The sequence below is a fragment of the Macaca nemestrina genome, chromosome 1 (assembly GCF_043159975.1).
Source record: "Macaca nemestrina isolate mMacNem1 chromosome 1, mMacNem.hap1, whole genome shotgun sequence".
NCBI classification, from domain to species: Eukaryota; Metazoa; Chordata; class Mammalia; order Primates; family Cercopithecidae; genus Macaca; species Macaca nemestrina.
The window spans coordinates 82,458,980-82,481,332 of record NC_092125.1 but is presented as its reverse complement, the minus strand read 5'-3'; the positions used below and the strand labels follow the sequence as shown (position 1 = coordinate 82,481,332).

The window sequence follows — 22,353 nt, the reverse complement described above, 5'->3', positions numbered from 1 at the left end:
AGGAGAATTCCTTGAACCCGGGAGGCGGAGGTTGCAGTGAGCCGAGATCAAGCCATTGCACTCCAGCCTGGTGACAGAGTAAGACTCTGTCTCAAAAAAAAAGGAAAGAAAAGTGTCTATCCGTGGACAAATGTCCATAGATGGATGAATAGGTAAAGAAAATGTGCCACACACAAATGATGAAATATTATACAGCCTTTAAAAAGAAAACAACTCCTCTCTCATGCTATATCATAGATGAACCTTGAGGACATTATGCTAATTGAAATAAGCCAATCACAAAAGGACAAATGTTGTATGATTCCACTCATATGAATTATGTAAAGTACTCAAATTTATAGAAGCAGAAAGTAGAATGGTGGTTGCCAGAGTCTGGGGCAAGTGGGAAATAGGGAGTTATTGATCTATAGGTATAGAGTTTCAGTTTTGCAAGATAAAAAAAGTTCTGTAGATATGTTACTTACACAACAATGTGAATACAATTAACAGTACTGAACTGTACACTTAAAAATGGTTAACATAATAAATTTTGTTATGTGTTTTTAACTATAATTTAAAATTTCTTTTTATTTTTATTTTTTTTTATTTTTTTTGAGATGGAGTCTGGCTCTGTCGCCCCGGCTGGAGTGCAGTGGCCGGATCTCAGCTCACTGCAAGCTCCGCCTCCCGGGTTTACGCCATTCTCCTGCCTCAGCCTCCGGAGTAGCTGGGACTACAGGCGCCCGCCACCTCGCCCGGCTAGTTTTTTTTTTTGTATTTTTTAGTAGAGACGGGGTTTCACCGTGTTCGCCAGGATGGTCTCGATCTCCTGACCTCGTGATCCGCCCGTCTCGGCCTCCCAAAGTGCTGGGATTACAGGCTTGAGCCACCGCGCCCGGCCTAAAATTTCTTTTTAAACAAAGGAAAAATACACATATTCCACAAACTGAGAGAGTTCTTTACTAGTAGTCCTGCTCTACACGAAAAGGTAGTACGTCAGGCTGAAATGAAAGGACACGGTCACTGCCACTGCACGAGCTGCAGGAGGAAGGTGCAAGCAGTACCAGCAGGAGCCGCTGCAGGAGCAGCAGTAGCCGCTATGGGTCCCCTGCGCCCTGCGTTCCAAAGGTAGCTAACTGCGCCACACCCAACCTTGAGCAGCCGGACAGGACCGCTCCCAGGCCTCGCGGGGAGGGAACCGGGAGGACGTGGAGCTGGGTCCAAGGCGGTGCCGCGCTCCACGGAGATGGCAGGAGCCAGGGACAAGCGGGAACCCCCAACCAAAGCCCACCGCCCTGGGGGTCTCTGCGATGGGGCAAGGCGGGGCTGACTGTCCGTGGGGGAGAAGCCGTTCGGGTACAGAGGGTTGGGCAGAGAGGGGCCCAGCGAGGAGCTGGGGCCCGCGCTCCGGGCTGTGAGGAGGTGCAGCCAGGGCTGCCAGCATACTCCATGCAACGGGTGGGAGCCCCGCCCTTACAGGCACAGGACCTGGGCGTCTCTGCAGTCTGCACCATGGAGAACCAGGGAAGACCCCCTTCTCCCCACAGGTTCGGGAGTGTCTGCTCCCACTGCCTGGCTCTCCCCACCGCCTGGCTCTCCCCACTCCCGGCACTCGCACCTATCTCAGAGTGAAATTGGAGCTGGGCCCGGGTGCTGTCACAGCCTGACCGGGTGTGCACATGCTCGGGCAGCCCTGACATGCCAGGCCCCTGTCACCTCAGCCCCCTCTGGACTGTGGGTGCCCATGAGCGTCAGGGGGAAGCCAAGAGGGAGCTGAGGGCAGCTCAGCACTGGCCTGCAGGTGTCCCTTGGTGCAAGCAGCCTGGGCGCCATGGACGGCAGCAGGAGGCAGACAGGCTCCTTGGGCAGAAAAGGGCAGGTAACTGGTGAGGCCCTACCTTCAGGCCAGGGAGGTCCTGAAGGCTGGGGGCCAAGCTGCCAATCTTGTGGACTGGAGTGGGAACTTGTGGTGCCCTTCCGGGGCCTTCCCATGGCTGCTTCTCCTCTGAGGCCGATAAAAGCCTTGGGATCAGCTAGAGTTGAACAGACCACGGGACTACCAGCTGTAGAGAGGAGCTACCTTCTCTGCTGAGAGCAGAACACTTGGGATGACCAACTGTAGAGAGGAGCTACCCTCTCTGCTGGGAGATGAACACTTGTTGGGACGATCTACCTGCAGAGAGGAGCTACCCTCTCTGCTGTGAACTGAACACTCAAATGGACACCCTGGCTATGGAAAGGAGCTGCCCCTGTGAGTCTCCTCTGACCTATTATATGGCTTAATAAAGCTTGCTCATCCTCCATTTGTCTGAGTACCTCATTCTTCCTGGTCACAGGACACGAACTTGGGGCCCACCAAATGGTGAGGCTAAAAGAGCTGTAACACAAACAGGGCTGAAACATGCTCCTTGCTCACCATGTTGTGGGTGAAGAGAAGATCTGTGCCTCTTTGGGGAGTCCCAACCTGGGAGCTCCCCAGGTCAGGGCTGTGACTCCCTCTTTGGGGCCCTGTGGTTCCTGGCATCTCCAAGCTTCCAGGCACCTGGGTTTCCCAATGCCAGCTGTGGAAGCTGCTTGCCATGCGCCTTATCCATCTGCAACCTCGCAGAGAGTTGGAGCCCATGCTGGCACCTGAAGCTGCCTGCCCCTCTGCAGCAGCCAGGATGTCTGACTGTGCAGTGGCCAGATCCCAGAGTCAGCTCCACGCCTGACTCATTCACACACACCTCACTGCCCCATGCCTGACGTGTCCTTGGCAAGCCTGGGATCCAGACCGGTAGCATGAGCCCAGCACAGCCTTCCAGGTCCAGTGGGCAGAACGAGCCCAGTGGGCACAAGCAAAACTCGGGCAAAGGCGCCACCAGCCACAGAGGTTACCAGCCAGAAAAGCAACAAAGATCCTGTAACAAAAACCATATGAGGAAATAAAGAATTCTAGTAAAGGTAACTACCTAAGTAAATATTAACGTCAGTATAGGCCGGTTGCAGTGGCTCATGCCTGTAATCCCAGCACTTTGGGAGACTGGGGCAGGCGGATCACTTAAGGTCAGGAGCTCGTGACCAGCCTGGTCAACATAGTGAAACCTCATCTGTACTAAAAATATAAAAATTAGCCGGGCGTAGTAGCGGGTGCCTGTAATTCCAACTACTCGGGAGGCTGAGGCAGGAGAATTGCTTGAGCCTGGGAGGTGGAGGTTGCAGTGAGCCGAGATCGTGCCATTGCACTCTAGCCTAGGTGACAAGAGTGAGACTTCGTCTCAAAAAAAAAAAAAAAAATTAATTAAAAATAAATAAATAAATAGGCCAGGTACAGTGGCTCACACCTGTAATCTCAGCACTTTGGGAGGCCGAGGCGGGCAGATCAGCTGAGGTCAGGAGTTCGAGATCAGCTTGGCTAACATGCTGAAAAACGTTTCTACTAAAAATACAAAAAATTAGCCGAGTATGGTGGCGTGTGCCTGTAATCCCAGCTACTTGGGAGGCTGAGGCAGGAGAAGCTCTTAAACCCGGGAGGCAGAGGTTGCAGTGAGCCAAGATTATGCCATTGCACTCCAGCTTGGGCGACAAGAGTGAAACGCCGTCTCAAAATAATAATAATAATAATAAATAAAGTCAGTATAAAATACATTTTTGGACTGGGTGGAGTGGCTCACACCTGTAACCCCAGCACTTTGGGAGGCTGAGGTGGGCGGATCACCTAAGGTCAGGAGTTAAAAGACCAGCCTGAGCAACATGGTGAAACCCCGGCTCTACTAAAAATCAAAATTAGCCAAGCATGGTGGCACATGCCTGAAATCCCAGCTACTCGGTAGGCTGAGGCAGAAGACTTGCTTGAACCTGGGAGGCAGAGGTTGTAATGAGCCGAGGTCATGCCATTGCATTCTAGCTGGGGAAACAAGAGCAAAACTCCATCTCAAAACAAAAACAAAAACATATATATATATATAATTTGGCTTATAACCTTCCCCTTTACATAGGCCGGGTTTGGTGGCTCATGCCTGTAATCCCAGGCATGAGCCTCCTTTGGGAGGCTGAGGCAGGTGGATCACAAGGTCAGGAATTCAAGACCAGCCTGGCCAATATGGTGAAACCCTGCCTCTACTAAAAAAATACAAAAATGAGCCGGGTGTTGTGGTGCACACCTGTAATCCTGGAACCCAGGAGGTGGAGGTTGCAGTGAGCTGAGATCGCGCCACAGCACTCCAGCCTAGGTCACAGAGCAAGATTGCATCTCAAATAAATAAATAAATAAATACAACTACATAAAACTGTAATTATAAATCTATGCTGATGGGCATAATGTATAAAGCTGAATATGTAACAATAACAATATGGGAGGGGAGATAAAGCTATATAACAGTAAGGTTTTTGTATACTATTGAAACTAAGTTGGTATTAATTCACCTAGATTGTTATAAATTAAGATGTTAATTTTACTTTCCAGGGCAATCATTAAGAAATTAACGGCCAGGCGCGGTGGTTCAAGCCTGTAATCCCAGCACTTTGGGAGGCCGAGACGGGCGGATCACGAGGTCAGGAGATCGAGACCATCCTGGCTAACATGGTGAAACCCCGTCTCTACTAAAAAATACAAAAAACTAGCTGGGCGAGGTGGCGGGCACCTGTAGTCCCAGCTACTTGGGAGGCTGAGGCAGGAGAATGGCGTGAACCCGGGAGGCGGAGCTTGCAGTGAGCTGGGATCTGGCCACTGCACTCCAGCCTGGGCAACAGAGCGAGACTCCATCTCAAAAAAACAAAAAAAAAAAAAAAAAAAGAAAGAAAGAAATTAACTTTACAAAAATGTCAATCAAAATGATAATCATTTGATTGTGGCTGAGCAAGGTGGCTCACACTTGTAATCCTAACACTTTGTGTTGCAGGCCTGAGCAACACAGCAAAATCCCGTGACTACAAAAAATACAAAAAATTAGCTGGGTGTGGTGGTATGCATCTGTTAGTTCCAGCTATGTGGCAGGCTGAGGTAGGAGGATCACTTGAGCCCAGGAGGTCAAGGCTGCAGTGAGCCGTGATTGGGCCACTGCACACCAGCCTGAGTGACACAGTGAGACCCTGTCTCAAAAAAAAAAAAAAAAAAAAAGATATTACTTCACACCTACTAGAATGGCTGTAATTAAAAAACAAAAGAGAAATTAACTGTTGGGGAGGATATGGAGAAATCTGAACCTTGCTGGTACAAACGTACAATGTTGCAGCAGCTGGAGGGAACAGTTCAGTGATTCTTCAAAAAGTTAAAGACACTGAATTATATGACCCAGCAATTCTGTTAGCAGCATAATCAATTCAATCTGGTTCAACCTTTGTGTAACAAAGTTCTGAGTGGTTTCTCAGTGGACCCCCAGGTTGCAAGTTACATAACCTAAGCATGCCCAGATGAGCCAAATGTGCCCCATTGGACTTAGGAGCCAGGACGAATGAAAAAGTTCATCACGAGCAGAACCAAAGTGCTTGGATCAAGGAACGGGGACCAAATTCAGAAACAAGGAGTACCCTATTTTGTTGCAGTACAGACTTAAGAGCCAAGGACCCTCAGCATGACCCAATCAGATCATATCTCATTGCATTTTTCCTTTTTTTTTTTTTTTTTTTTTTTGATGGAGTCTTACTTTGTCTCCCAGGCTGGAGGGCAGTGGCGCAATCTCAGCTCATTGCAACCTCCACCTCCCAAGTTCAAGTGATTCTCCTGCCTCAGCCTCCCAAGCAGCTGGGACCACAGGTGTGCACCACCATGCCTGGCTAATTTTTGTATTTTTAGTAGAGATGAGGTTTCACCATGTTTGTTAGGTTGGTCTTGAACTCCTGACCTCAAGTGATCCACCCACCTGGGCCTCCCAAAGTGTTGAGATTATAGGCGTGAGCCACCACACCTGGCCTACCTCATTGCATTTTCCTATCTTCCTCATTGTAACTATCTGCCTATAAAACCTGTCCCCATTCTCCAGCTCAGGCAGACAGATTTGAGCATGGCAAGTCAACTTTGCAATAAAGGTTTCTATTTTCTCAAAAGCAAGTGCCATGGTATTGTTACTGGTGAAGGGTCTTGACTAGGTTGTCCAGGTCTTGACGATTTGTCCACGTTCTTGGTGTGTTGAACAAAGAATTGAACGAAACGCACAAACAAAGCAACAAAAGAATGAAGCACAGTAATAAAAAGAATGAAGCACAATAAATACTTTCGATTTATTGAAGCGAAAGTACACGCCACAGAGGGGAGCTGGCTTGAGCAAGCAGCTCAAGAGCTCCTGGCTGCAAAATCTTCTGGAGTTTAAGTACCCTTTAGAAGTTTCCTATTGGTTACACCCTATGTAGATGAAGACTTGGCCCCTGACCAATTGGGAGCTGAAGTAAGTTACACTCTATGCAAATAAAGACTTGGCCTGCAACTAATCAGAGGCTGAAGTGAAGGCTCCCTGTCTCCACACCCTATTCTCCTGCCTCAGTATTGGCTTCTATGCCTATCAGGCAGTGAGCCCTTGCTCCATAACAATTCCACTTCTGGGTGTACTTTATACTCCACAGAACTGAAACTTAAAGTGGAAATAACCCAAATGTCTACCAGGTGATGAACTGATAACTAAAATGGGATATATCTATACCACAGAATATTACTCAGCAATGAAAAGGTATGAAGTATTAATACATGCTATAACATGGAGAATCCTTGGAAACATTATGCTAAGTGAAAGAAATCAGACACAAAAGGTCACATATTGTATAATTCCATTTATATGAAATGTCCAAAATAGGCAAATCCATAGAAACAAAAAGTAGATTTGTGGTTTCCAGGTGCTGGGAAGAGGGGAAAATTGAAGTGATTGCTTAATAGTTACCGGGTTTCTTTCTGGGCTAATGAAAATGTTCTGGAACTATATAGTGGTAATGTCTGTATAACCCTGTAAACATATTAAAAGCCACTGAATTGTATACTTTAAAATGAATAAAATGGTGAATTTTATGCTATGTAAATATACCTCAATTAGAAAAAAATTTGCCCAGCATGGTAGCTCAACACCTGTAATCCCAGTCCTCTTGGAGGCTGAGGCAGAAGGATTGCTTGAGGCCAGGGGTTCGAAACCAGCCTGGGTAACATAGCAAGACCCAGTTTAAAAAAAAATAAGATAGCCAGCACAGTGACACATGCCTGTAATCTTAACTACTCAGGAGGCTGAGGCAGGAGGGTCACTTGAGTTCAGGAGGCTGAAGCTACAGTGAGCTATGATCAGAACTGCACTCCAGCCTGGGCCACAAGAGTGAGACTTTGTTTTTTGTTTTGTTTTGTTTTGTTTTGTTTTGTTTTGTTTTGTTTTGAGGTGGAGTTTCACTCTTGTGGCCCAGGATGGAGTGCAATGGTGCAATCTCAGCTCACCACAACCTCCGCCTCCCGGGTTCAAGTGATTCTCCTGCCTCAGCCTCCTGCGTAGCTAGGATTACAGGCATGCACCACCACGCCCGGCTAATTTTTGCATTTTTAGTAGAGATGGGTTTTCTCCATGTTGGTCAAGCTGGTCTCAAACTCCTGACCTCAGGTGATCCACCCGCCTAGGCCTCCCAAAGTGCTGGGATTACAGGCATGAGCCACCGCACCTGGCCTGAGACCATCTTTTTTTTTTTTTTTTTTTTGAGACGGAGTCTCGCTTCGCACCCAGCCTGAGACCATCTTTTAAAAATAAATAAATAAATGAATAAAATAACTGAGTTACACACTTAAAATGGATCCTTTTTATTATAGGTAAATTATACCTCAATGGTGTTTTTTAAAAAATGTTGGCCGGGCGCGGTGGCTCACGCCTGTAATCCCAGCACTTTGGGAGGCCGAGGCGGGCGGATCACAAGGTCAGGAGATCGAGACCACGGTGAAACCCCGTCTCTACTAAAAATACAAAAAATTAGCCGGGCGCGGTTGTGGGCGCCTGTAGTCCCAGCTACTCGGGAGGCTGAGGCAGGAGAATGGCGTGAACCCGGGAGGCGGAGCTTGCAGTGAGCCGAGATCGCGCCACTGCACTCCAGCCTGGGCGACAGAGCGAGACTCCGTCTCAAAAAAAAAAAAAAAAAAAAAAAATGTTAATGATACCAGGTTCTTATTCAGGAATGTTTTGGCTCTTTTCTGTCATTTTCTCTTCTGCATCAATCTTAGACTCAACTTTTAAAATTCCTCCAAATGCCTGTACTTGTTCAAATTAATGTTGGTTTTGAATAACAAAAAACCTGAAATAATGGTGGTTTAAACAACAAAGAAGCTTATTTTTCTCTGTTTCTGTTCCTGGAACAGGTCAACTTCTTTTCTGCTTAAAGTCTTGGCACACATGATTCTCTCTTTACCTGAAACTCTTCCCACTCTCCTTGTACAATTGGCTCCTCCTATACTTAAAGTCCTTACCTGTCACGTTCTTAGAAAGACCTCCCTTGACCAGGGACTGAGGTGGTCTCCCTTTTTTATTTTCTTCTTTTTTTTCCATGTCAGACAGGTCATGTGCATGGAACAATGTTTGAGGGTAGCACATCTCACCCCTGTGCATGAACACGCATTCTTCACACTTAGGAACTACAAAAGGATTTCTTTGTTATTTTCTTCCCTTTTTTTGAGACAGTTTTGCTCTCGTTGCCCAGGCTCAAGTGCAGTGGCACAATCTCGGCTCACTGCAATCTCCGCCTCCCGGGTTCAAGCAATTCTCCTGCCTCAAACTCCGGAGTAGCTGGGATTACAGGCATGCGCCAGCACCCTTGGCTAATATTGTATTTTTAGTAGAGATGGGGGTTTCTCCATGTTGGTCAGGCTGGTCTCAAACTCCCAACCTCAGGTGATTCGCCCGCCTCGGCCTCCCAAAGTGCTGGGATTACAGGTATGAGCCACCGCACCTGGCCTTGTTATTTTCTATCACAGTACTCTGATTATTTACTTCACAATTTTCATTCATTTACCTAACAATTATTTACTAAAAACGTTCTGTATGAAAGATTCAGGCCGGGAGCAATGACTCATGCCTGTAATCCCAGCAATTTGGGAGGTGGAGGTGGGTGGATCACCCATCTCTACTAAAAACACAAAAAAAATTAGCCAGGCATGGTGGTGCATGCCTGTAATTCCAGCTACTTGGGAGGCTGAGGTAGGAGAATTGCTTGAATTGCTTGAAACCTGGGAGAATATTATTTTCATCCTATTCAAGATTAGGGACATAAATGAGGCAATCACCTCAAAGAATGATAAACCTGATTAGAAAACGGAATTGTTAGCCATTACCAAATAAAATAAATCAAATACATTTTTTTAATCTCAAAAAGCTCAAGGCCGGGCACAGTGGTCCATGCCTGTAATCCCAGCAGTATGGGAGGCTGAAGCGGGTGGATCACTTGAGGTCAGGAGTTTGAGACCAGCCTGGCCAAGGTGATGAAACTCCACCTCTACCAAAAAATACAAAAGTTAGTTGGGTGTGGTGGCATGCACCTGTAGTCCCAGCTACTCAGGAGGTTGGGATGGGAGAATCACTTAAACCAGGGAAGTGGCCGGGCGCAGTGGCTCACGCCTGTAATCCCAGCACTTTGGGAGGCCAAGGAGGGTGGATCATGAGGTCAGGAGTTCAAGACCAGCCTGGCCAAGATGCTGAAACCCCATCTCTACTAAAAATACAAAAAAATTAGCTGGGTGTGATGGTGGGCACCTGCAATCCCAGCTACTCGGGAGGCTGAAGCAGAGAATTGCTTGAACATGGGAGGTGGAGGTTGCAGTGAGCTGAGATCGTGCCACTGTACTCCAGCCTGGGCGACAGAGCAAGACTATGTCTCAAAAAAACAAAACAAAAACAAAAACAAAAATCAGGGAAGCAGAGGTTGCAGTGAGCTGAAATCATGCCACTGCACCCTAGTTTGGGCGACAGAGTGGGATGCTCTGTATTAGTCCATTTTCACACTGCTGATAAAGACACACCCGAGACTGGGTAATTTATAAAGAAAAAGAGGCTTAATGGACTCATAGTTCCTCGTGGCTGGGGAGGCCTCACAATCATGGTGGAAGATTAAAGGCACGTCTTACATGGTGGCAGATGAGACAGAATTAGAGCTAAGCGAAAGGGGAAGCACCTTATAAAACCATCAGATCTCATGAGACTTATTCACTACCACGAGAACAGTATGGGGAAACCGCCCCTATGATTCATTTACCTGCCACTGGGTCCTTCCCACAATGCATAAGAATTACAGAAGCTACAATTTAAGATGAGATTTGAGTGGCGATACAGCCAAACCATATAACCCTATCTCAAAAAAGAAAAGAACAGAACAGAACAGAACTCAGTCTCCAGCTCCCAGCAAGCAGGCAGGCCTCATTTCTGCATCTCAGTAAGGATCCTCTGACATGCAAACTTCATATTTTTCTCCATGTTCCTACTACACATAGAGTGGTCCTACATTGTCCAAACTGGAACGTTTTAGAGAGATAACAGGAAGACACTGAACATGTGAATGAAAAATGGCCAGACCATATGCAAAAATAGAACTCTGACTCACAATCTGCAACAACCAGACCAGAAAACCAATCTATCATCTACAAATCAGACATGTAGGAAGTTAGATCACTATCACTAGGAAACAATCCAGGAACCCAGCAACAACCCCTGTAACAAATGGCCCCAGATGGCAAGAACTTTATTAAAAAATGATAGCTTTTTAAATTTTTGGACCTGCTGTCAACATAGGACCAAAAGAAAACCAACTGTGCATCCCAACCAAACACACAGGATGCTCTGCTAGTTCTAGTTACCCCACCTATAGCTTCCCTATGACAACAGTCTTCAGTTAGGGCACACCTGAAGCCTTCCCCTATTCCCCACTGTAAAGTTTTCCCACTTCTCTGTTTTTGAGGCTCTGACAAAACGCAAGTGATGGTGGCTGACTCCCTTGTTATAGCAAACTCTGAACAAATAGTCTTCACCTCTTCTCATGTAGTCTTCAAATAGTCTTCATGTATTTCCACAAAGGGGATACTAGTAATAATTTTGCTGAATCAACAGGCAAAAATCAGGACTGTCCTGAGCAAATCTAGACATAAATCACCCTAGTTATGAAGCACAATTAGACCAGAAGCTGTTTGCTAGTGAAATACTGTATGAGGTTTAGGAGAATGAAAGTGTGAAAGACAAAAGATAAAATATGCCACCACCACTAGGTGGGGTTACACCACCACTGAAGAATGGAGGATGTTTCAATTAAAAAGGGAAGTGCTTGAAGTGTATATGCTCTTAGGTTACTGTTCAGTAATCTTTTTGGTTTTGATGCATGATACTGTAAATCCAAACATTGGAATCAATGTAAAATGGTCTTCAGGGCAATAATTGATGAGCTAATTCCAAAGGGAAATGTTTGAGCATATTATCATCTAGTATTAATTCACTTTCAATTATTGCCTTCTGCACCTGAAGCAGTAATGAGATGAACAACACATTCCCTGCCTTTAAGAAGGTGGCTGGGTGCCGTGGCTCACGCCTGTAATCCCAGCACTTTGAGAGGCCGAGGCAGGCGAATCACAAGGTCAGGAGTTCGAGACCAGCTTGGCCAATATGGTGAAACCCCGTCTTTACTAAAAATACAAAAATTAGCTGGGCATGGTGGCGTGCACCTGGAGTCCCAGCTACTTAGGAGGCTGAGGCAGAAGAACCGCTTGAACCTGGGAGGCCGAGGTTACAGTGAGGCAAGATTATACCACTGCACTCTAGTCTGGCGACAGAGTGAGACACCACTTCAAAAAAAAAAAAAAAAAAAAGGAATAAGAAGGCAGCATTCTAGAGTACTTCAAGTTTACATACGAAGGGCTGGTTACATAAGTTGTAAGACCCAGTACAAAATGAAAATAAGGGACAGCTTTTTCAGAAAGTATTTCAAGATGGCAACAGTAGAGCATTAAACCACCTGTGGGGCCCTTCTGAGGACAGGGCCATGTGACTGCACAGGTCACATACCCATGAAATCAACCCTAAGTGTAGGATAGTATTCTATGACAAATTATAGACGAATAAACTATGTTGCCTAGTACACGTTGTGATGCTACTAGGCCTTTCAATGTGGTTATTTGTTTGTTTATTTGAGATGGAGTTTTGCTCTTGTTGCCCAGGCTGGAGTGCAATGGCATGATCTCAGCTCGCTGCAGCCTCTGCCTCCCAGGTTCAAGTGATTCTCCTGCCTCAGCCTCACAAGTAGCTAGAATTACAGGCATGTGCCACCACGCCCAGATAATTTTGTATTTTTAAGTAGAGACAGGGGTTCACCACATTGGTCAGGCTGGTCTTGAACTCCTGACCTCAGGTGATCCACCTGCCTCTGCCTCCCAAAGTGCTCGGATTATAGGCATAAACCACCATGCCCGGCCTCAGTGTGTTTTCATTCTATGTTGGACATTTGGCATGCAAAGAATTACATTTCATTTTAAAAATTACTAAGCATTGACTACATTTGTACTATATGCTGTAAAGAATCTTTCCTAACATTTAATGTAATCAAGCATATAAATAACTAATCTAATTTTTAAAATGCTATAAAAAGTTACAGTTATAATTCTTCCACTTTTCCCCACAAGCCTAAAGCGCAGAGCAGAGACTGAAACTGGTAGGCACTCAATATACACTTGTCAAATGAATGCAAGGAGGCTGGAAAGTCCCATATCAAGGAGTTGTTATTTGGTGAGGGCCTTCTTGCTGTGTCATCCCATGGCAAAAGGCAGAATGGCAAAAGAGCCAAATTTTACTCACCTTAAAAGTGAAGGAAAGGCCAGGTGCAGTGGCTCATACCTGTAATTCCAGCACTTTAGGAGGCCAAGGCAGGTGGATCACCTGAGGTCAGGAGTTCGAGATCAGCCTGGCCAACATGGCAAAATGCCATTTCTACTAAAAATACAAAAAATTAGCCGGGCATGGTGGCACATACCTGTAGTCCCAACTACTCAGGAGGCTGAGGTGTTAGAATCTCTTGAATCCAGGAGGTGAAGGTTGCAGTGAGCCAAGATTGTGCCACTGCACTCCAGCCTGGGCAACAGAGCAAGACTCCTTCTAAAAAAAAAAGAAGAAAAGAAGGAAATTCTAACACATGCTATATGAGGGCATTAAGCTAAGAAACAAGCCACTCACAAAAGTCAAATATGGGAAGATTCCACTTATATGAGGAAGTTAGTGTAGTCAAAATCATGAAGACAGTAAGTAGAATGGCAGTTGCCAGGGGCTGGGGGGAGGGAGGAATGGGAAGTTATTTTTTAATTAGTATAGAGTTTCAGTTTTACAAGATGAAAAGAGTTCTGGAGCTAGATGGCAGTGATGCTTGCATATTATGAATGTATTAATATCACTAAACTGCACACTTTAAAATGTTTAAGATTGTAAATGTTCTTATATTTTACCACAACTAAAAAAAATAAAAATAAAACAGTACATATAGTGAAGAAGAAATGAAGTTGCAACCAAAGGGACCAATATTTTGGGTGAGAAATCTAATACTTAATTCAGTGCTAATTTTTACATTTTTAGTAGAGACAAGGTTTCACCATCTTGGCCAGGCTGGTCGTGAACTCCTGACCTCAAGTGATTTGCCCGCCTTGGCCTCCCAAAGTGCTGTGATTACAGGTGAGAGCCACCTCGCCCGGCCTCACACCCTTGTGTGTGATTCTCTTAATTCCATTTTCTCTCTTCCCCTCTGCCCCTTAATATACTGCACTTCACCTTGTCATGAGCCAAGTAGGACCTGAAATAAGAATACTCAAAACACGGAAGAAATAAACAAGAAGACAGAAACTAAAGCCCGTATTTTTTTTTTTTTTTTTTTTTTTTTTTTTTAGTGCTTGGTAACTATCCCTTTGTGTCTCCCTAAGTGCAGGATAAACTTCTTGGGGCAAATACAAATGTTTGATAAAATCTGGGCCAAGGAGTCTTGCACTGGATATATTCAACAAATTACCTGCCGATGATAACAGCGTAAGTAAAACGAGTTCTGAAAGTAACAAATGACTTAGTTATCCTCAGTTATAAGGATAAATCCGTCCTTTTCTTTTTCACCTAGCCCTTTTGTTGGGCCTCTAAAATGTAAGGTAACTACGTGGGAAAGCAAGCAACAGCTGGTAGTGTGTTTTTACCCTGATTTTATCACTCCAAGTATCTACCGTCGCTGGCTTTGCGAAGACTAGCTTTGTATCAGAACGAGGTGCGGCCGGAACGCCTGAGGAAAGCAAACCAACTTTCCCAGCCGACGCGTTGACAGCGTGTCCCCACGCTGCGCCGGGGTAGGAACTTCCTCCAGCCTGGTTCGCCCGGCGGGGAACCAATAAAGTTGAGCGCGTTCAAAGGGGTCCTAATCTTCCAGGGCCCACTGGGCAGGCCTGCAAAATAAGGCCCCTAGAAACTCCCTGAGGTTTGCAAGTCTTCTCCCGCTCCTCGGAATTCGCCCCCCCCTCATTCGCATTACTTTTATTCTGACGGAAACGGCGCGGGCTAGGCCCCAGGAGGGGCGCTTTTCAGGTGCAACTGGCCCGGCGATCGCGGTGGGCAACCCCTACGAGGCCCCCGGTTGACTGGGAGCTGACGGTCCGAGCTGTGGCTTTGGAAGACCCAGACGATGAAGCCTAGACCCTCCCGGTTCGTGGATAATAAACTCAAGCAACGAGTCATCCAGGTGTGTATTCTGCACCGCTCGGTCTCGCCAAGGGCCACTCCCCTTTTTTTCGGGTGGCGTCCACGTGGAACTCAACTAGTCTTCTTTTCTCCAGTCTGGGTCTGGGCGTGCGTCTGTTCCTCCTTCGTTGGTGGTGCCGGGGCCTTCCCTACCCACGTTGGTGCGGAGTCTCAGCAGAAACCGGGGACAGTAGGAGGGTGCAGCTTGGTGGGGCTGCCGAGGATGTCTGGTCGTCTTCAGCGCAGATCATTCAGTAGAGTGGAGTTAGCCTTTGAATTTTAACCTCTTTGACTTGTGAAGTTAGTACAGGAATGGTCTTCAAACGCTCGCATTGTAAGAGGTCCTTGAAAAGGGGTGGCATAAATAATACGTTAATTTCCGCTGTCAAGGAACTTACACACTAAAACGAGATAACACGGTCTGGCAACAGTAACAGGCACTTTGCCTACGGTTTTCTCATTTTCATGACCATCAGTAAAAAGCAGTGTGTGGCAAATACCTTAGAATGTAAACAAGCAGTCTGAGTTAAAAGGCGGGAGAGAATTTTCTTCACTTAGGAATTGGTGAGCTACACATTCTCCTTGTTTTTCTTTCACTTCACCAGCCCCTAAACAATCTCCTTTTCGGACCCATCTTTTCCTACCAACTTGTAAATGTTGGAAGTGCTCTGAGCCACTGTTCTCTTACCTTCCCTTCCTCCTCTTTCCTCATACACCTTTCTTATCTATCCATACTTCCTATGTGATCTCATTTAGTCTAATAACCTTTGAATAGTGTCTATGTATTCTATTATCTATATATTTATTTCATTTTATTTTTATTTTTCTGAGACACAGTCTCGCTCTGTTGCCCAGGCTAGAGTTCAGTGGCTGTTCATGGGCTCAATGGTAGCTCACTGCACCCCCGGCCTCCCTGGCTCAAGCAATCCTCCCTCCTCAGCCTCCCCAGTAGCTGGGACTACAGGTGTGCACCACCACATCTGGCCAATTTATTATTATTATTATTATTATTATTATTATCATTTGTAGAGACGGGGTTCCACTATGTTACTCTGGCTGGTCTCTAACTCCTGGGCTCAAACGATCAGGCCTCAGCCTCCGAAAGTGCTGGGATTACCGGTGCAAGCTGCTGTCCTGTCCTCTATATATTTATGACGGCTAAATTTGTATCTGCTGTCCAGATTTTATCTTGAAGTACAGATTGATATATCCAGCTGCCTAGTTAGCGTATCTCCAAATTAAAATGGCCAAGTGGAACTTGTGATTTTTTCTTCCTTCAAACCTGCCCTTTCTTAGTGTTCTATATCTCCGTAAGTGATACCACCGTTTGTCCAGTTGTTAAGGCCAAAAGCCTTAAGGGTCATTCTGAGTCTTTCTTTCATTTCCTGTATACCATCCATCAACAGCGTGGTTTGCTTTACTTTCAAAATATATTCCAAGTACTTCTTACTGTCTTTCCCTATAACCATCTTAGTCCAAACCATCATCTCTACCTTATACTATTGCAATAGCCTCCTAACTGGTCTTTCTGAGTCTGCTTTTACCTAAAGCCTATTCCCCACAGAGCAGCCAGAGACATCTAATTTTTTTTTTTTTTTTTTCGCTCACTGCAACCTCTGTCTCCTGGGTTCAAGCGATTCTTCTGCCTCAGCCTCCCAAGTAGGTGGGATTACAAGTGCATGCCATCACGCCTGGCTAATTTTTCTATTTTTAGTAGAGACGAGGTTTCACCATGTTGGCCAGGCTGGTCTTGAATTCCTGACCTCAGTTGATCTGCCCGCCTCAGCCTTCCAAAGTGCTGGGATTACAGGCGTGGCCAAGACATCCTTTTAAAGGGAAAAATTAGGCTAGGGGAGGGATAGCATTAGGAGAAATACCTAATGTAAATGACGGGTTGATGGGTGCAGGAAACCACCATGGCCCTTGTATACCTGTGTAGCAACCTGCATGTTCTGCACATGTATCCCAGAACTTAAAGTATAATTTAAAAAAAAAAAAAAAAAAGGGAAAAATCAGAGCTTGCCATAGCCCTGCTCAAAACCTTTCAGTGGAGTCACAGACATCTAGAGTAAAAGCCAGTCAGAAAAGCCCTGCATATTCTGGCCTCTGTTGTCCTAGTTTACTTTTCGTCTCCTGTTCCAACCACACAGACCTTCTCAAACATGCCAAGCACAGGACCTTTGTTCTCGTTGTTCACTCACTCTGAATTACTCTTCCTCTGGATGTTCCCGCATCCCACAACTTGCTCCTTCACTTTATTCAAGTTTCTGAGCAGTGACTCCTAATTACTGCATCTAGTGGCCTCTTCTCTGTCCTCACACTTGACTGCTTTTCAACGTTTGACATTATCAGTTTTCCTCTGTAGCTTTCACTTCGGTTCATTATAAAAGTACAAATTGAATATCCCTTATTCTAAATGCTTAAGACCAAAAAATGTTTCAGATTGATTTTTTTCAGGGTTTGGAATGTTTGTGTATACATAATGAGATATTTGGGGATGGGACCCAAGTTAAACATGAAGTTTACTTATGTTTCATATACACCTTATACACATGGCCTGAAGATAGTCTTACACAAGATTTTAAATAAATTTTCACTTAGCTATATATTTAATTTAATTTAATTTTAATTTTTTATTTTTGAGACTGGGTCTCACTCTGTCACCCAGGCTGGAGTGCAGTGGTGTAAACAGTGCTCACTACCACCTCAAACTCATGGGGTCAAGTGATTCTCCCACCTCAGCCTCCCATGTAGCTGGGACCACAGGTATGCACTATCACGTCTGGCTAATTTTTAAATTTTTCATAGAGATGAGATCTTACCATCTTGGCCAGGCTGGTCTGGAACACCTGGACTCAAGCAATCCTCCCACCTTGGTCTCTCAAAGTGCTGGGATTACAGGTGCAAGCCACCACGCTCAGGCTATTTTATTTATTTATTTATTTTTGAGACAAAGTCTCGTTCTGTTATCCAGGCTGGAGTGCAGCGGCTCGATCATAGCTCACTGCAGTCTCTAAGTCTGGACTTAAGCGATCTCCCACCTTGGCCTCCCAAAATGCTGGGAGTATAAGCACAAGCCACCACACCCAACCAATTTTTAAATTTTTTTGTAGAGATGAGATCAAACTTTGTTGCCCAGGGTGGTCTCGAACTCCTGAGCTCCCAAAGTGTTGGGATTACAGGTATGAGCCGCCATGCCCAGCCAAGAGGTGATTTAATATTGAAACTAGGGGCCGGGCGCGGTGGCTCAAGCCTGTAATCCCAGCACTTTGGGAGGCCGAGACGGGTGGATCACGAGGTCAGGAGATCGAGACCATCCTGGCTAACATGGTGAAACCCCGTCTCTACTAAAAAATACAAAAAACTAGCCGGGCGAGGTGGTGGGCGCCTGTAGTCCCAGCTACTTGGGAGGCTGAGGCCAGAGAATGGTGTGAACCCGGGAGGCGGAGCTTGCAGTGAGCTGAGATCCGGCCACTGCACTCCAGCCTGGGTGACAGAGCGAGACTCCGTCTCAAAAAAAAAAAAAAAAAAAAAATTGAAACTAAATTGCCTCAAGCTCGTAGTTCTGCAGTATCTGACAGATGTCAAATATCACTGTGTTCCTTGAAGTTTAAAATATCCCCTGCTGCCCTTATGAGTTTATTGCAGTGTTCTAGGGTGTTTGGAAACCTAGGATATTAGTAAGTAAGCCATCACTTACTGCCTTGTAACTATGCTCGTAATAATATTGTGTTATAGTGATTACTAATGTTAATTAAATTTTCTGATTTCAGACTTGACAATTATTGGTTACTTTTATTTATGTTTCTGGTATGCTTTATTAATGAAGAGTTTATCTTAAAGTATAAAGCTCAATCTGTTGATTAAAATCACTGAATTTGAAATATTGAGTGTTTTATATTTGTTATATTTTCTGTTTTAGTACCTTACCGGTAACAAATGTGGCAAATATGTGGACATTGGAGTCTTAGCATCTGATTTACAAAGAATGTACAGGTAAATAAATAGTTTCCAGATCCTTGAATTTTTATTTCCCCTTTACCATTTTGAAAGTTTATATCCTGCTTAAATTTCTAGTTGATATCAATAGCTGCTGGCATTAGTTCACCAATCCATCTTGGAACTCAATTTGGTTATGCATACATTTATCAAATACCTATTATGTGCAGTAAGATGTCTTTTGTACTGTGGGAAATGGTCGCTGCTTATCTTTTAGTACCTCACAGTCTGGTCAAGAGATAGAGATGTTATTGTATCACTTCCTTTCCTGCTTCATTAGAAAATTAAAACCAGGCCAGGCATAATGGCTCATGCCTGTAATCTCAGCACTTTGGGAGGCTAAGGTGGGAGGATGGCTTAAGCCCAGGAGTTTGAGACCAGCCTGGGCAACATGGTGAAACTCCATCTGTACAAAAAATATACAAAAATTTGCCAGGCTTGGTGGCATGCACCTGTGGTCCCACCTACTTGGGAGACTGAGGTGGGAGAATCACTTGAGCCCAGGAGGTCAAGGCTGTAGTGAGTTGTGGTCATGCCACTGCACCCTAACCTCAGTGACAGAATGAGATCCTCTCCCAAAAAAGACAGAAAGAAAATTAAAACCATCACCAGCAGGTATGATCTCCCTGAGTTTTCTGACTCCTTTTTTTTTTTTTTTTTGAGACGGATTTTCGCTCTTGTTGCCCAGGCTGCTGGAGTGCAATGGTGCAACCTCAGCTAACCACAACCTCTGCTTCCCAGGTTCAAGCAATTCTCCTGCCTCAGCCTCCTAAGTAGCTGGGATTTTAGGCATGTGCCATCACACCTGGGTAATTTTGTATTTTTAGTAGAGACAGGGTTTCACTATGTTGGCCAGGCTGGTCTCAAACTCCTGACCTCAGGTGACCTGCCCGCCTTGGCCTACCAAAGTGCTGGGATTACAGGCGTGAGCCATGGCACCCGGCCTCTTTTTTTTTAAATACAATTTTTAGTTTTATTTTTTGTGGAGACAGGACCTTCTGTATTTGCCCAGGTTGGTCTTGAACACCTGACCTCAAGTGATCCTTTTACGTTGGCCTCTCTAAGTGCTAGGATGATAGGCTTGAACCAGCATGCCCAGCCAGCTTCCTGAGTTTTTTTTTTTTTTTGTGACGGAGTCTTGCTCTGTTGTCCAGGCTGGAGTGCAGTGGATCTCGGCTCACTGCAAGCTCCGCCTCCTGGGTTCAAGTGATTCTCCTGCCTCAGCCTCCTGAATAGCTGGGATTACAGGCATGCACTAACCACACACACCTAATTTTTGTATTTTTAATAGAGATGGGGTTTCACCATGTTGGCCAGGCTGGTCTTGAACTCCTGACCTCAGGTGATCTTCCTGCCTCGTCCTCCCAAAGTGCTAGGGTTATAGGCGTGAGCCACCCCACCTGGCCAAGAATACCTTAATTATTTCTAAAGGCCCTATCCCCAAATATAGTCACATTCTGAGGTACTAGGGTTTAGGACATCAACATAAGAATTTAAGGGAAACACAATTCAGCTTATTGGACTCTGTGCTGTGGCTCCCAAAATTCACGTCCTCGTATGCAGATACATTCATTCCATTCCACAAACCCCAAAAGTCTTAACTCATTTTAGCATCAACTCTTAAGTCCAAACTCTTATCTAAGTATCATCTAAATCAGGCCAGATGCAAGGACTCACACCAATAATCCCAGCATTTTGAGAGGCCAATGGCTTAAGGCCATAGAGTTCAAGACCAGCCTGGGGAACACAGTGAGACTCCGTCTTTACAAAATAAAAATAGAAATAATTAGCTGGGCATGGTGGCATGAACCTGTATTCCTTGCTATTAGAGAGGCTGAGATGAGAGGATCACTTGGGCCCAGGAGTTCAAGGTTGCAGTGAGCTATGATTGCACCAGTGCACTCCAGCTGGGTAACAGAGCAAGACCCTGTCTCTAAATATAAAATAAATAAATAAAAATAATGTTATATAAATTAATTGGTAATGGCTGAGATTCAAGGTATGATTTATCCTGGGGCAAAATTCCTCTTCATCTATTCACCTGTGAAACCAGACAAGTTATCTGCTTCCAAAATACGGGCATGTCCTATATAACAATGTTTCAGTCAATGATGGACCTCATGTATGATGGTGATACCATAAGATTGTTACATCATACTTGTACTGTACCTTTTCTGTGTTTAGATGTGTTTAAATACACAATACCATTGTTTTACAGTTGCCTATAGTATTTAGTGCAATAATATGCTGTATAGGTTTGTAGGCAGAGTAGGCTATACCATGTAGTCTAGGTGTGTAATAGGCTAGCCCATCTAGGTTTGTGTAAGTACACTCTTACTTATTTTTGTTTTCATACAATGAGAATGCCTAATGATAAACTTCTCAGAATGTGTCTCCATTGTTTAGTGATGCATGATTGTACAATGGCAGGACAGGCATAAGTGTAGGTTAGACATTCCTATTCTAAAAGAGAGCAATTGGAAAAAAGAAAGGTTCATGGGTCCCAAGCAAGTCCAAAACCAAGCAGGGCAAATGTCATTAGATTTTCAGGCTTTAGAGTAATCCTCTTTGGCTTGATGCCCTGCCCTGTGGGCTCAGTAGGGTGGTGATCCTGCCCTGTTACCTAGGAGGAGACAGCCCCACCTGCCACACCTGTGCCCTCTGGGCCTGTGTTAGCAGTGGCAGCCCTGCCTTCTTTTGAGCCTCCTTGAGGGTCATTCTTCCCTTTTCTTGAAGGATAACTTGTGTTCACAGCTGGATAGTTTTATTAGCCCTGTCCTATAGATTCCTGAAAGTCCAACAGCCTTCCTTAATTTTGTCCCCATCTCTGTCCCTTCAGTCCAAGCTGGCAGTGTTTCTGTTGCTTTAACCCCATCTCTATTCCTGGCTTCTGCTGAGATGGCTGACTGAATCCATAAGTCATATGCTGGTAATCGCTTTAGCAAATTGTTGTCCCCCTACACTCTTGATGTCCTCTTTAGATTATGCTTTTTCATTTTTTACAATGTGGATAAACTGAGAATTTTCTAATCTTCAGGTTCTGGTTTCCTTTTTGTTGAACAATTCCTTCTTTATCTCTCTTTATACTGTAAAATTTCACTATAAGCAGCAAGGAGAAATCAGGCCACACTTCAGCACTTTGCTTGGAAATCTGAGTGAAATATCCAGATTCATCACTTACAAGTTCTACTTTTAAAACAGTAAAACACAAGTCCTCTGCCACTTCATAACATGGACTGCCTTTCTTCCAATTTCCAATAACATGCTTCTCATTTCTGTCCGAGACCTCACCAGAAGCATCTTTAACATTCAAATTTCTACTAGCATTCTCTCTCTCTATATGTAACTATAGAACCTTCCTGTACAACTCTTCTCTTGTTTTTCTGAGCTCTTACCAGAGTTGCCTTCAGTGTCCTTTTTTTTTTTTTTGAGATGAAGTCTCACTCTGTCACCCAGGCCGGAGTGCAGTGGTACAATCTCAGCTCACTGCAACCTCTGCCTCCCGGGTTCAAGCAATTTTCCTGCCTCAGCCTCCCAAGTAGCTGGGACTATGGGTGCACACCGCCATACCTGGCTAATTTTTTGTATTTTAGTAGAGACAGGGTTTCACCGTGTTGCCAAGGCTGGTCTTAAACTCCTGAGCTCAGGCAATTTGCCCACCTCAGCCTCCCGACATGCTAGGATTACAGGCGTGAGCCACCACGCCCTGCAGTGTTCA

General features: G+C 45.0%; 2 protein-coding genes and 1 non-coding gene across 5 annotated transcripts in view; 1 reads left to right on the top strand and 2 right to left on the bottom strand.

Moving 5' to 3' along the window:
- The window catches only part of LOC105478304 (cornichon family member 4), a 55,691-nt gene extending 41,454 nt beyond the window's left edge, over positions 1-14,237 (bottom strand). Inside the window, exons 1-2 of the mRNA XM_071081174.1 lie at positions 14,102-14,237; positions 12,907-13,028 (exon numbers count right to left, since the gene is read on the bottom strand). The gene's annotated coding sequence lies outside the window, so the exon portion shown is untranslated. The remainder of the gene's footprint in view (positions 1-12,906; positions 13,029-14,101) is intronic.
- On the bottom strand, positions 8,453-8,551 carry LOC112426183 (small nucleolar RNA U13). The gene has a single exon (XR_003017472.2). It is a non-coding gene; the product is annotated as a small nucleolar RNA U13 (small nucleolar RNA).
- Positions 14,238-14,404: 167 nt separating the features above from the next.
- The window catches only part of LOC105478279 (nuclear VCP like), a 106,435-nt gene continuing 98,486 nt past the window's right edge, over positions 14,405-22,353 (top strand). For all 3 annotated transcript variants that reach the window (XR_011614672.1, XM_071081150.1, XM_071081152.1), the window contains exons 1-2: positions 14,405-14,637; positions 18,559-18,632. Coding sequence is in view for 2 of the 3 variants with exons in the window: in XM_071081150.1 (XP_070937251.1) it covers positions 14,581-14,637; positions 18,559-18,632 (131 nt within the window). In the remaining variant the exon portion in view is untranslated. The remainder of the gene's footprint in view (positions 14,638-18,558; positions 18,633-22,353) is intronic.